At 47.2% G+C, this 13,139-nt stretch overlaps 1 protein-coding gene across 5 annotated transcripts in view; it reads left to right on the top strand.

Annotated features, from left to right (window-relative positions):
• The first annotated feature begins 5,012 nt into the window (after positions 1-5,012).
• Positions 5,013-13,139, top strand: part of DENND5B (DENN domain containing 5B) — a 117,042-nt gene continuing 108,915 nt past the window's right edge. For 4 of the 5 annotated variants that reach the window (XM_075714331.1, XM_075714341.1, XM_075714355.1 and 1 more), the window contains exon 1: positions 5,013-5,124. In XM_075714331.1, the coding sequence (XP_075570446.1) occupies positions 5,013-5,124 (112 nt within the window). Of the gene's footprint in view, positions 5,125-12,554; positions 12,590-13,139 lie in introns of all 5 variants that reach the window. The other variant, XM_075714348.1, reaches the window with a different exon arrangement.

Genomic DNA, 13,139 nt, shown 5'->3' on the forward strand with positions numbered 1-13,139 from the left:
GTATCTCACAGCACTATCAACTGCTCAACTGAAAGTCAGCCATAAGCAGAAAACTGTTCTTCTGAGCGTTACAAACATTCATGTCGCATCTTAGTTGTTTTCCCTCTCTCCCACCCCACAGGATCTCATGACCACATAGAGCAAAACAGGAGAGGCTTTCAATGGAAAATCAATGTGGCTTGGCAGCTGGTGAAAGATCTTCTGCAGGGAACTGTGAAGCTGTGTGAAGGAGTTGAGCAATCTATCACCAGCAACATGACTTCCAATTCATTGAAGAACGCCGAAGAAAATAAAGTGAAGCAACAGCGTCACAACAAGGAGAAGGGATGTAACCTTTAAATAGCAGGCTTTTTCCACCTCTCTGAAGCATCGGGCATTGGCTTCTTGCAGAAGTAGGACAAAGAGCTTGACGGGCCTGTAGTCTGATCTTTTATGGCAGATCCTAAGGGCAGGGGGGGCTGACACGCTTGTTAGCATTTGACCCAGTTTAAACTAACAGGTTCTGAGAAACAAAGACTCGCTGAGAGGTTAAGGAAAGGGAAAACCAAACGAACTTGACATCGAGAGAAATATTCACTGCAACCGAAGACACAAGCACCTCAGGAAGAAGAACAAATCCACCAAGCCGAAAACTTTCCCTTTCTGTGTTGCACCACTGGCAATCCAGCTGGTGATGGGACAAAGCTGCTGCCACGGGAGAGCAGATCAAAGCGAAAGGTCCCAGGCAGATCTGGTCTATGCCAGTAAGTTTTTTATCCTTGTCCCAGCCTGAAATTCTCAATCCTACCTTATCCCTGTTCCTTGGAGGAACACGTAAGAAGCTCCTAGTGCTCTGACACTGCTTTGTGCTCTGCTGTGCCAGGGACAAGCCTTATCTCCCCAGGATTATTGTTAATGTGCTTTGAATAGGGGACATACAGCCCATCCACGCCCCTTGTGGAGCTTTAACACCCTTTGTTGGTGAAAAGAAAAAAATACCCATAATCCCACCCAGTTACCTCTGATCATCCCAGATGTGCCTCATGGCACAATCCTATCAGTCACTGCCTCTTCCCAGGCTGTACAAATGCTTTTCCATGGCATTTGGCCGATTAGTGAGTATGTGCAGCAGTTCTTGGTGCTTTGGGGACTCATCTTCCTTATCCTCTTGCTCTTGCAAGAAGCTCCACAGCCTCTGTGGATTTGCCTGTGACTGCTGTGAAATTTAAGCAATCGATGCTGCAAGTAGAGCAGAAGTGTTTGGTCTGTCTCTAAAGCAGGAGAGCCCCTCTAGAGAGGCACTGGTGACCAGTGTAGGGTGGGTTTGGATGGTGAAAAGACAAACAAAATACCTAGTTTCTGGAAAACAGTAACGCAAAAATTCTAGGTATGGAGAAAAGGCAATTATGGACATTGAGGGAACACCCCAGTGCCTTCCTGTGCTGTACATCATAAGACGGCGCACATCAGGTGATGGCATGTGATACAGGGAGGTGCCATTGTACTTTGCTCGCAAGCCTGGTGTGGGAAGACTTAGAATCATAGAATATAGAATCATAGAATAGTTTAGGTTGGAAAAGACCGTTAATATCATCTAGTCCAACCATTAACCTAACATTACCAAGTCCACCACTAAACCAATTAAGGGTACAGTAATAATTTCATGTTTCCTGGCTTGGTGGCTGGATTATTTTTTAATGGCAGTAAAAACTAGGAATCATTAAGGTTCCTCTAAGATCATCAGTCCAACTGTCAACCCAACACCACCATGCCCACTAAACCATGTCCCAAAGTGCCACATCTGTCTTTTTTTTTTTTAACACCTCCAGGGATCGTGACTCCACCACCTCTCTGGGCAGCCTGTTGCAATTCTTGACTGCCCTTTCTGTGAAGAAATTTTTCCTAATATCCAATCTAAACCTCTCCTGATGCAGCCTGATGCCATTTCTTCTTGTCCTACCACTAACTACTTGGGAGAAGAGCCCAACACCCACCTTACTACAACCTCCTTTCAGGTAGTTGTAGAGAGTGAACTTCATGGCACAGCAGAGCATGGGGTGGACACAAAGCGCTCCTGGGTGCTGCAAGCCAATGCAACTCAGCTGACTCCGCTCTGCCATGCAGGCTTGCTCCAGGCAAAGGCAAAGGCATCCACCGCCTTTTCCTGGGAACGGTTGTTTATACCCAGATAAAAGAAGGAAGCGGCTTACAAAGGACTTGGTTGTGTTCCTATCTGTTTTGCACTGACATAAATATAGCTGAAGAGAGAAAGGCGGCAAATGAAAAATTAGCTGTAAATGGGTATCCAGTCTGCTTCCTGGAGTGGAGGAAAGTATTGCCACTGGGCAGGAAGAAAAATGTCTTGATGTAACTAAAATCCCTCTGTTGAGCTCTGAAATTTTTTATTATAATTGATGTTGTTGTCCAGTGAGCTAACTTCCAAGCCTACTTTCACTGTTAAAATCTCCTAAAAGTTACTGATTCATTGGGATGAGAGCCAGGATGGAGGAAAAAAACATGAGAGTGAAGAAGAGCTACCCAAAGGCAGCATGCAGCATCTAAAGCTAGACCAGCTTGGAGGGAAAGACTGGAACAGCTTAGATGGAGGCATTTAGATGAGAAAAATCCAGGCCCAGCTACACAACATGACTTGCCAGAGCCCAGACACACATGGCACAGCCAGGTCTGCTGGCACTGTGAAGGAGTTGAGCAGCTTCCTTGGCATGATGTTTGTGTCCAGAAGATCAGTTGTCTTAGAAGAAATCACTGCCCCCATGAAACTCCAACAAGAGTGTCTGTGGGAGCTGTACTTACAGGAGCTCAACCTCACAGCTGTTCCAGGAAGAGGAGTGACTTTATTAGATTTTATACCTGCAATCTCATGCGTTGTGCTTTATCCCCTTGTTTAACGCTACATGTATTACTGATTTTATTGAGATTGAAGTGTCTGTGCGCCAAACTTTATTCAAGCAAAACCCACCGTCCTATACAGAAGACAGCTAAACCAAAGCAATCTAGAACCACCCACTGCCCAAGGAAGAAAGGTCAGGACCGTTGTGTTAAATTTGGGGTTAATCTTAGAAGCAGTCCTAACGCATACATCCTTTAGAGAGACTGGTGAAGCCTCTGTCTTGGACTGCCTGGAGACAGCCATTCTGCCAGGCTTCCAAAAGAAAAGCCTACAATAAGAGAACAAGATGATACTTCTCCACAGTAAGAGCAATTAATTGGGAATGAGAGTCAGAGGCTGACTCAACTCTTATCGTCTGACCTAGAGCTGAATAAGCAAATACATACAAGTTAATAAACAAACCAAACTAAATAAAATAACCTAGCTCTCAGTGCAAAGTCGAGAAAATAATTGGTCTCCTGGCAAATTCCTACGTGGATCTAGCAAGGTTCAGCTTGTTACACCAAGTGCTGCAACCACCAGAATCAGTGATTGTGATGGAGGACTCACCTTCTTTTTTCTTGGATGTTGGGGATATTGGAAAGTGAGCAAAATTGGTTTAGCTCTTGTCTGCTTTCTGTAGAGCACTAGAGGAAGCTGAGAAGTGAAAGGGCATAAAACTTGTTAATTCAAAGGAAGAAGAGAGATGCTGATCTAGGTTGCCTCCAGGTAGGAAGGAAGAGTTATTCCACGTACCTCCATAAAATGACCCATGCTGGATGAAATATCAAGTTCCTTGCAGGCATTTCCTAACAGAGGCGCTTGTTGAATAAGGACAAACACAAATAATAGGAAGAAAAAATGTGGCTCGCTGCTGAGAGATAACTGAAAGAGGTCATGGGAGTCCACAGTAAGCAAAGGATGAGGCTGTAATTATTACACGCTGCATGAACCAAGGCTAGTAAACAGATAAACACAGAAGGATGAAAGTGCACATTGAATTCTGCAGACAACCTTCTTAAAATACACAGATGGCAGAATTGCCTGACGCAAACAGGGATCTCATCAGTTCGGAGGGGAAAAATCGCAAAGCTCCACAAGAATCACCTCTGTCCCTTTAAAAGTAGGTGCCACTCCCGAGCGGCTCTGCCAGTAGTTTGGCATCGGGTAATAAAAATGGGAGGGTTTTTAGAAACGGGGGTACAATGATGCTGTTTTCTTCCTGGACGCGGCAGAATGGTTATCAACTCTCAAATAAGCTGGGAATGAGGGAGGATTCCCGCTGTGGCTTTGCAGTGAGGGGGGAGCTCTCCGTCCCTGAGGTGACCGCGGCGCAGGGACGGAGACCGCACCGAAGCCACCCCTCGGCCCCCTCCCCTCCGCCCGCGGGCCCTCGCTGGGGTGGGCTCCTCCTTCTTCTTGTTTCGACATTCGGCTGGGGGGAAGGGAAGAAAAAATAAAAAACAAACCCACATTTTCCCCGGCAGGGTTCCCGCAGAAAGCGCGCAGGGCAGCCCGGTGCTCGGCCCCTTCTGGCTGCGGCGCTTCAGGAGCTCCCGCCGAGCCTCAGAGCGGCAACATCGCCCCTTTATTTATTATTATTATTTAAATAGAAGCCAACCTCCCCTACTCACACCTTGAGGGCGGCGCGGGGGGGGAGGAAGCTTTAACCGCCTCTTGCGGCAAACCCCTGTGGCAAAGAAGAGGCGCGAGGCCGCGGGGGGCTCCCCCGCACCCCTCACACCCGAAACGCCGGTAGGGGCGGGAAAGGTCCCCGCTGAAGCCCCGCAGCCGGGGGGGGGGGCGGGAGGGGGAGGCGGCGCCGCGGTCCGCCCAGGCTTTAAATGCCCCGCGGGGGCGGGCCGGCAGCGCGGCACCGCCCGGCTCCGCTCCGCTCCCCCCCCCCCCGCCCCGCTCAGCTGACAGCGGGGCCGCTCGCTGCCCGCTGCCCGCCCGCCGCCCGCCCGCCGCCGCTGCTGCTCGCCGCCCGCCGCAGCCGGTGCCTGCGCGCCCCCGCGGCCCGCTCGCCCCCGCCGGGGATGGGGGGGGGCGGCGGCGGCGCGCCCTGAGCGTCCCCCGCGGGCGCGCCCCCCGCCGCGCAGAGCCGCGCTGCCGCAGGGAGCCGCCGGGAGCCGCCGGCGGGATGAGCGGGAGCGGCGCCCCCGGGCCCGGCGCGGCCCCTTGCCGCTTCGCCCACTACTTCGTGCTGTGCGGCATCGACGCGGAGAGCGGGCTGGAGCCCGACGAGCTGGCAGGTGAGCGGCGCCGGCGGGGCCGGGCGCGGCGCGGAGGCCTCGCCCGCAACCGCACCGCTGCGGCTGGCCGCGGCCCGGCGGGCTTTGGGGAGCCGCTGCTTCAAAATGTCGGCTTCCCCCCGAGGAGGGGGCGAAGGGAGGGGGTGTGTGTGTGTATGTGTGTGGGGGGGGGGGGGTCGCCGAGAGGGCAGAAACCGCAGCGGGGGGAGCACGTTTGAAGGATGGGGGCTCCCCCGGCGCGCCGGTGGAGCATCCCCGGGGGGCAGCTCCGGGGGGCGTTTGCCCGCCGCGATGCGCCCTGCCCCGCAGGCCGGGCTCCGCCGGCCCCGCTCTTGGCCCTGCGCCCTAATGGTGGAAGGGGAAAGGCGGGCCCCTGTGGGCAGAGCGGCCCGGCCGCGGCCGGCGGGGTGACGGGAGAAGGGTAGGGAGGGTTACGGAATTGGAGGGAGGCGAATGACCGAGCTTTCTGTCGGGGCAGATGCATTTGCTTCCCTCTTTGCACTGGAAAGGGCGGGGGAGGGATCTGGGAAGAACCGAATAAATTAATGGCATCGCATCTTTAATTATGCTGCTTTATTCACATCTTATTCGCATCTATTCAGAAAGAGTCTTCCTGCATCCTTCCTTCCCCCTCCACCCCCCCCCCCCCCCCCCCCCAAAATGCTACAGAATCAAAGAACAAAATTATTACTACGGGATCGAACTCGTTCTCTAAAATATTTCTTTTTGGAGGGTGCGTGACTGGATTTGAGCTGATTTATGTTGGGAAAAGGCAGTATTCCTTCCTGAACGTCGCTTGTGTTTAAATAAAAGGATCTGTTTAAGTCGGGTTTTTACAGATAAAATTAGATCGTCCATAAGCTTAATAATAGGGCTTAATTGCATGGAAGCTAAACATTTCCTCACTGACTTACGAGTTGGAAAGCGCTTAAGCGCCTACGTTTGACCGTTCCTTTGCCTTCACGCCGCAGGCGAATGAGCGGTGTGGGACTGAAGTCGAAGGCAGCCGTAGCTGTCACGGTGGGCACCTCTGCCTGGGGATGGGAGCCCGGCGAGGTCTCTGCTGCTGTTGCATCAGGGAAGTACCTCGCCTTCTGCTTGTGTAAGAGAAAGACTTGATGATCTATATCGCTGATTGACGTACCCTGGTTGAAGTTCATATTTTTGTCACCTGTAAAAGGGGTGGCTACATGCACCTGACATTCCAAGGAGCTTTATCTTAACGCGGGGTACCTAAATCTTTTCCCTGCGCAGCGAGCACGCGCTGGAGGTAGCCCTAGTGTCTCCACGTTGAAGCGTGAGCCACATGTGCTTTAAGCTCTGTTTTGCTTTTTCACATGTAGTAGTGACCACAATTGTATGTTTTCAGTTTTGCTGCTTTTAGTAGAAGTACAGCTCGTGAGCCATCTCCCAGCTGATGGCGTACAGGGTTTGATTTGCATAATATGACCTGCTGGGGTTTCAGCTACTTAAACTTTGAGTCATCTCTCTAACTCTTCTATCTGAAAAGCAACTATTTTTAAAGCAGTGTTGGCTGGCAGGCTGTGCCTTCCCTGATGAGTACCCAGACTTTCAAACTCGTCTTTTGCTGATTTCTGCTCCGTTTCACAGCGAGATGCGCAGGTGCGTTCTTGGGGAGCGCTGCTCAAGGACAGGCTGAGCGCGGTGGGTTCGTGCAGTGCAGTGGCTTGGCTACAGGGCTCAACTTTTATGGTCGTTCAGTAGGTTTAGCTGAACTGTTCTAGCAACACTAATCAGACTTCAAAGCTAAGGAAAGTCTCTCTTTTTTCACTATGAAACATGTTTCAGTAAAAGAAAGACATTTTGGCATATCTAGGATATGCCCATTTATAAAACATAGTGCAGCCGTGAATAATTTCAAAGTGAAATTACCACAAGTAGTTTTTTTTAAAGTGAGTGGGGCTTCTTTTTTTATTTTCTCCTTCCCCCCCCCCAAATAGGAAATAACAAGTCAAAATATATTTGTAACTGGTTTAAACTAGGCAAGGTCCAGCACTATGGTTTCAGCATACAGAATTTTTTTGGTAATGCCAATTTGGGAGGCATTCTCAATACCTAGGAGGGTAGAGTATACCTAGAAGTGGAGTAACAGAAATATGACAGGACTTAACATTGCCACTGAGCAATGTTATATTTTTAGGGACTCGTGATGAGCTTTTTGCTATCAGCTGGGAGCTCAGCAGTTGGAAATGTTAGGGAAGAACAGGGAGTGCTGTGAGCCACAAATACAATGCAGCCGTGGAAGAATTAACTCGGGGTTTAGATGTAGCTGGGAAAACATTTCTGTTAAAGCTTGGAGTATTAATGCCACCATAGGCGGGCAGTAGTGAGATCCTGTCTAGGAATCTGTGTTACAGGTTTCAAAAACCGAGTTACTAGGATTGAATTCATTACTGGAATAGGTGGGGAGGAAGATGCTCGAGGGAACAGCAAGTCTGTTGTATCACAGGAAACCCACAAATGAAGGCTATTTCTTTCTAAAACTGCTCTTACAACATTTCGTAGAAAGAAATGATCCTGTTCTTTCAGTATTGAATTACATAGCTGTGATAGCTTTCCATCTTGCTGTCCTTGTGCTTAAAGAGGTTGTTGAGGTAAGTCACGGCATCAGTGGAAAGTTGCTGTGACTTAAGCTGCCGCACAGATCATCCCTAGTTTAGCAAAAGGGTAATTAAGAACCTGCTTATCTCCAAACTTGTGAGTCCCTTAGCAGCTAGCATACACAAAGCACCTTGCATAAGCGAGGTCTGATTGAATGGAGCTGTGCTGGGGCTGAGCAGAGGAGCACAAGAGGAGCGTGAGGAGAGGAGCTCCTCTGCCGCCCCGGAGGCCCCAGGGCCTCTCCTCTGAACAGAGAGGAAGTTAAAAAATCCTCGAGGGATTTTCAGCTTCCAGATGGACTCGCTGGTGATCAGCGGAGGGACAGACACCTCACCGAGGGAGCTGCCGGTGAGTCAGCTCTGGCGTCATCTGGAGCTCCCTGACCTGCACCTTCCCTTCGCTGGGATCACTGGGATACCCACCCCTGTGTGAAGGCTTTCCTTGCCTGATGATTTAAGCCCAAAATCTCTTACTGTACAAACCCTCTGCAGAGAGGGAAAAAAAAACCCAACAAACCAGACACCACCCCCCCCCCCCGCCCCCAAACAAAACAAAAAAAACCCAAACCAGAACCCCAAAACAATGAAAAAAACAACATACCAAAAAAACTTATCTAATGCATCGGGTGTGAAGTGAAATGTTTCGATGATGCTCTCAGAGGCAGGGCGAAGAACTACGTTTTTAATTGTTATTGTAGGGTTGTTAGGTCCATTCACAAAATGGAACAAAATCAAGGTTTGAAAGTTGTATAAAGTCTTGCATGCTTTTAGGGAAGAGTGACTTGCTTTATAGTACTTGTTCCTGTGGATGCTCAGTGCTTAAAATAAATTTGGTAGATGAGACTTTTCCACCATGTAAATGTTCTATTTTGCCCCCCCCTCTTTTTTTTTTTTTAATGTATGCTATTTCCTGGTAAAGATTTTCTTTTTTTTTTTTTTTAATAGGAAATTGCTCCCTAGCTGGCTTTTCAAATGGACTCATTTTGGTTTTTTAAGTGAAATAATTTTAAAAAGTAAAAAGCTATTTACCTATTGCTCAACTTTGTAGCATATCCAGGCATGCAGCAAAGTAGCATATGGATTATAATGCTGTCAAAACACTGGTTGCACTATCACAAAGCTCTCAGTTAAGGATGGAAGGAAAAAAAAAGGTCTTTCTAGGGACTTGAGGGAGGAAAGGGAACTATCTAAGGATTTCTTGGCACTTCATAGTTGGAGAGGTCAGAAAAGAAAAGCAGTGTATTTGATGTGAAATACCTTGAAAAGCATGAAAATTTCAGTATTGGTTTCCGTGCCCTGTTGAACTCCACTAACAGAGGATGAAGGGAGCTCTTCTCTCATGTTCAGGGCTGATGGAAAATACATTTCAATTCACATTCGTCTTCATGCCTACTTCTTTCAAGTAAAGCCATTTTGAGACTATCAGCCTTGGAATTGCATGTGCTTAAATGAACTCATTATAGTAAATATTTAACATTACCTTAAACAGAAAGACCTAATTGTTCCCTAAATTGTTTCTATTACATATTTTGTCATACTGTATGAACTTTATAAGTGTGTGTGCAAGACACGAGATTTTTCTGGCTGTAGCAGCTTTTACACTTTGCTTTGAGAGCATATTAAATTTTGTAGTATCTTGTTAGAGTGTCACAAACTACAGTTTAGAAAAATCCAGAATGCCAATGCCTCAATTAAAAAGAAAATTAAATATCTTTTATTGGGGAAATAAGTTAGTGCTCTGGAGGAAAGTAGAGAGAGAATTATGGATGGGTGTTTTGTTCCCAAGTGGAAGGACTGGTCTGTGCTCTACTGAGGATGTTGTTGCTGGAGCAGTTTGGAGGGAGAGAGGATGCGGTAAGCCAGCACGGGAGCTGGGCCTGAAGGACCGTGTTGGATGATGCCTTCTGCATCTTGGAACATGAATATTGGTGGAGTTGTGGTAGCCCTCTTGCAGTGTGAAATGAAAAGTTTTATAGCTTTTTTCCACACACAAACCTTAAAATATTACCTCAAGGCTATGCCTATAGCGAGCAGAGGTTCTAGTTATTGTATCTCATCTAACAACATATTTTGCACTGCCCAGTTTTGGCCACTGCATAAAGATTCACTGTCTTATTGTTCTGGTTCAATGTATGCTTTAAAGTTGTAGAGAGCTTCATTACTTTTAAGACTGATATTTTTTTCTTTCTTTCTTCTTTCCCCTTTCGCGATCAGCAAAGCTGAGAGTGCTCATCAGAAATGTTGAGTGTCTTGGGGAAAACAAACACTGCTTCTACCTCATGCTGTTTCCCTATAAATATCCAGATATTGGTAATTAATTTCCCCCATCAATGAAATGTTACCTCAGTTCATAATGTCGAAAACCAAACAGGGCATGTTGCACTCTGGCTAACTGTGCTTCTTATCTAGTAGGCCCTTATTTTTAGAAAGCTAAAAGACTTTTTAGTCCTTGTGTGTGCTTGGCAACTGCGCGCTCATGCCTTGCAGTCTCCCCGCAGCCAGCATGTTTTTCCATCGTGCTTCCTTTGTGCCAAGTCACCCTGCAGTGCCAGAAAACTTGGTGGCATTACTACAGCAATACAAATTCTCTTGTACATGGCTTTTCTGAAAGTAAGTAATTGGGTTTTTTCCTAGCTTACTGGAAATAGACAGAAATTTCCTTTGACCAAAGAATATCTGAACAGTTGCAGTTCCTGTTCATGACTTACTCAGTTGCCACAAATGAAAAGCAGGCTACAGGAGTTTTGCCTTTCATTTTTAAGTACAGTCCAGAGTTGTGCAAAGCATTTTTGGAGGGATTGTCCCGATTAAGTAACCTGGATGTGGACAAGAGTGGTACGGGTAGAGGAGAAGATGGCTTATGCTGTACAACTTAACAAAGCTTAACTTGCTCCTCAGAAGCAGTTGTAGTAGATTGCTTAGGATTTCCATTGTTATAGGGCGTGTGGGAGGGATGGGACTCGAGCATTTCTCCTGCCCCCCTTAAGAAGTGATGCTCAAATGCAGGATTAAATCTTCTGACTTTATGGCTGGAATAAGCAAGTCTCATGGATGAGGGACTAGATGGAGTAGCTGGCTTATTGAAGTAACTGCTGGGTTTTGTAACTTGTCATAATAAACAGGGAAACACTGGGTATACATTTGGGAAACCTCTGTGATAAAAATCTAAGCTGGGTTAATGTTTTGTTCATGTGAAAACAAATCTCTTGATCTTAGTCTGCATAACTAAAGTGTTGCATTTCTAGTTAAAGGGAATATGGAGATAATCCCTACTTCCCTGCAACCCCGACTTGATGCTGAAATAGAAATAATGTTTCTGATCTCTTCTACATCTTTAAAGGTGGTGGCATGGATAGCTATTGTAACAGTTTATTCTTAAATATGTTTGTCTTTTTTTTTTTTTTTTTTTTGCTACTGGGGAGAAACAGAATTCCATTGTAACACCACACAGATTTTTTTTTTTTTAAATAGATTTCTGAATTATACAGTTAAGACTTGGCTCGTGGAGGAGGATTTCTGCAGCCAAAGGAAACAATGCTTTTTATAAAGAATTGTCGATGTTATTGACAAGCATCATGTCCAGTTACAATAACCTTGAATAAGGAGTAACTCTCTTGCTTACTTGGATAACAGACCATTTGTGGAATTGCTAATGGCTGTGACATATTATTATGCTTTAGCATAGCACTTTCATTCTCTATCTTTATATATGCCAGAGAGACACTGGATTTAAATGCTCCCCCAACCATGGTGTGACTATTCTGTTATACATTTGCCTTCATCTAAGTTTGTTTTTTTATACTGTATTCTTTTGAAAATAAGGTATTGATTGGGTTGGAAAACATCGTTATTCCTATCAATAGCACTGACTCATTAATGCTAAACCAAAGAGAATTTCATGTACTTTTTTTGCCAAATAAGCTGCTGGTTTAATTTCCACTTAGAAAGACTAAACCCTCTTGCACTCTCAGAGGCTGTTTCGCTGCCAGTGGCTGTTGCAGTAGCATAGAAGAAGATGGTGTGACTTTGTATGTGAGGGGTTTTTTTCAGTGAAAATCCTAGTTACTGGTCTGTTAATACTGCAGTAGGTAGTCTTCTTCCTTCATATAGCGTAAACCACGGTAGTAATCAAAGTGCTGGCAGGCAGAGTGGCTGAGCTGATGTCCTTTATAAGAATGACCCAAATCCAACCCTAATCTTGTTCCTGCGTGTTGGGCTTGAAGTCACTGCTGGCCCCATCCCGACAGCTTAGTGGTGTGGTGGCTGGGGAGAGCTGGGGTCCCTGGGACTGCAGCCGCCTGCTTCGGGGGCTTGCGGAGCCCAGGACCTGCCTTGAGTGAAGAGCACTGAAAAGCAAACGTGCAAATGTCCCGCAGAGCGCGGCAGCGCCAGATCAGGTCTTGTCACGCTGGGCGTTGGTGGGGAGCACGAGGAGAGATGGTCGTTTTGAGCCTACGTTGAAGGTGAAGGTCTCTGTTGCTAGCAGAGAGGCTCCTGTGGTGATGCCCACGTCTGCGGTGGTCCTCGTGGCACCGAAGGACAGCGGTGTCTGGGGGAAAGCGATACCCACCCTTCTGAAAACGGGAGAGCAGAAACCGTAAATATGTCAGAGCTGCTCAAGGCAGTGTGTGACCGTAGTATTGATTTCTCTGCTCAGCTGTTTGCCTGTGAAGCCTTTCTGTCCTCACCAGAGCGGTTTACCAGTGCTGCAGGAGCTGTGCCAGCGCCCTGACACCGTGCCCACAGCATTCCTGTGCCAGGGCGGAGCTTGCCATAGGAATACCTCCAAAATGAGCTGCTTCAGGATAGAGAGGCTGAGGTGCGTGCAAACCAGCAGGACAAGGGTGTCAGGGCTCTCTTGCCTGCTTTCTTTCACCTGCTTGTCATGGATTAATCAAGTTGTCCTTAATGCCAGCTCGTCCCTGAAACATGCTGGCAAACATACAGCCCGCAAAGCCTCTGCGTAGGCTGACACTGGATACACGGCTGGCACGCTGCTCCCTGCTGCAGTTGCTGATCTGCTGCAATGAGGAGTTGGAGTCAACGAGAAATGTGAATGGAGTGGAGAGAAAAAAAAAAAAATAATAGCATGTGCACTTTGATCCAGTTAATGCTGTGGTGCTTGGCTGGTGCTATTTAAGATCATGTAGGACCACTGACGTACGTGGGAAGAAGATTACATGTAGCTTGTTCAGCCGTATCTTGTGCATATGGAGAGGAACTGTAGCAGTCAAAATATAGGAACCTTCAAGTAGTTTGTGAGGGCAAATAATCTACAAAATTCTTTTTTCATTATCTACCTCTTGACCAGAAAATAGCAAAAAACATGTATGGTAGTAAAAGTTACATTGAGGAAAAACAAATTTGGTCAGGAAAGAGTAGCCTTCGCTGTGA

The sequence above is a fragment of the Pelecanus crispus genome, chromosome 1 (assembly GCF_030463565.1).
Source record: "Pelecanus crispus isolate bPelCri1 chromosome 1, bPelCri1.pri, whole genome shotgun sequence".
NCBI lineage: Eukaryota > Metazoa > Chordata > Aves > Pelecaniformes > Pelecanidae > Pelecanus > Pelecanus crispus.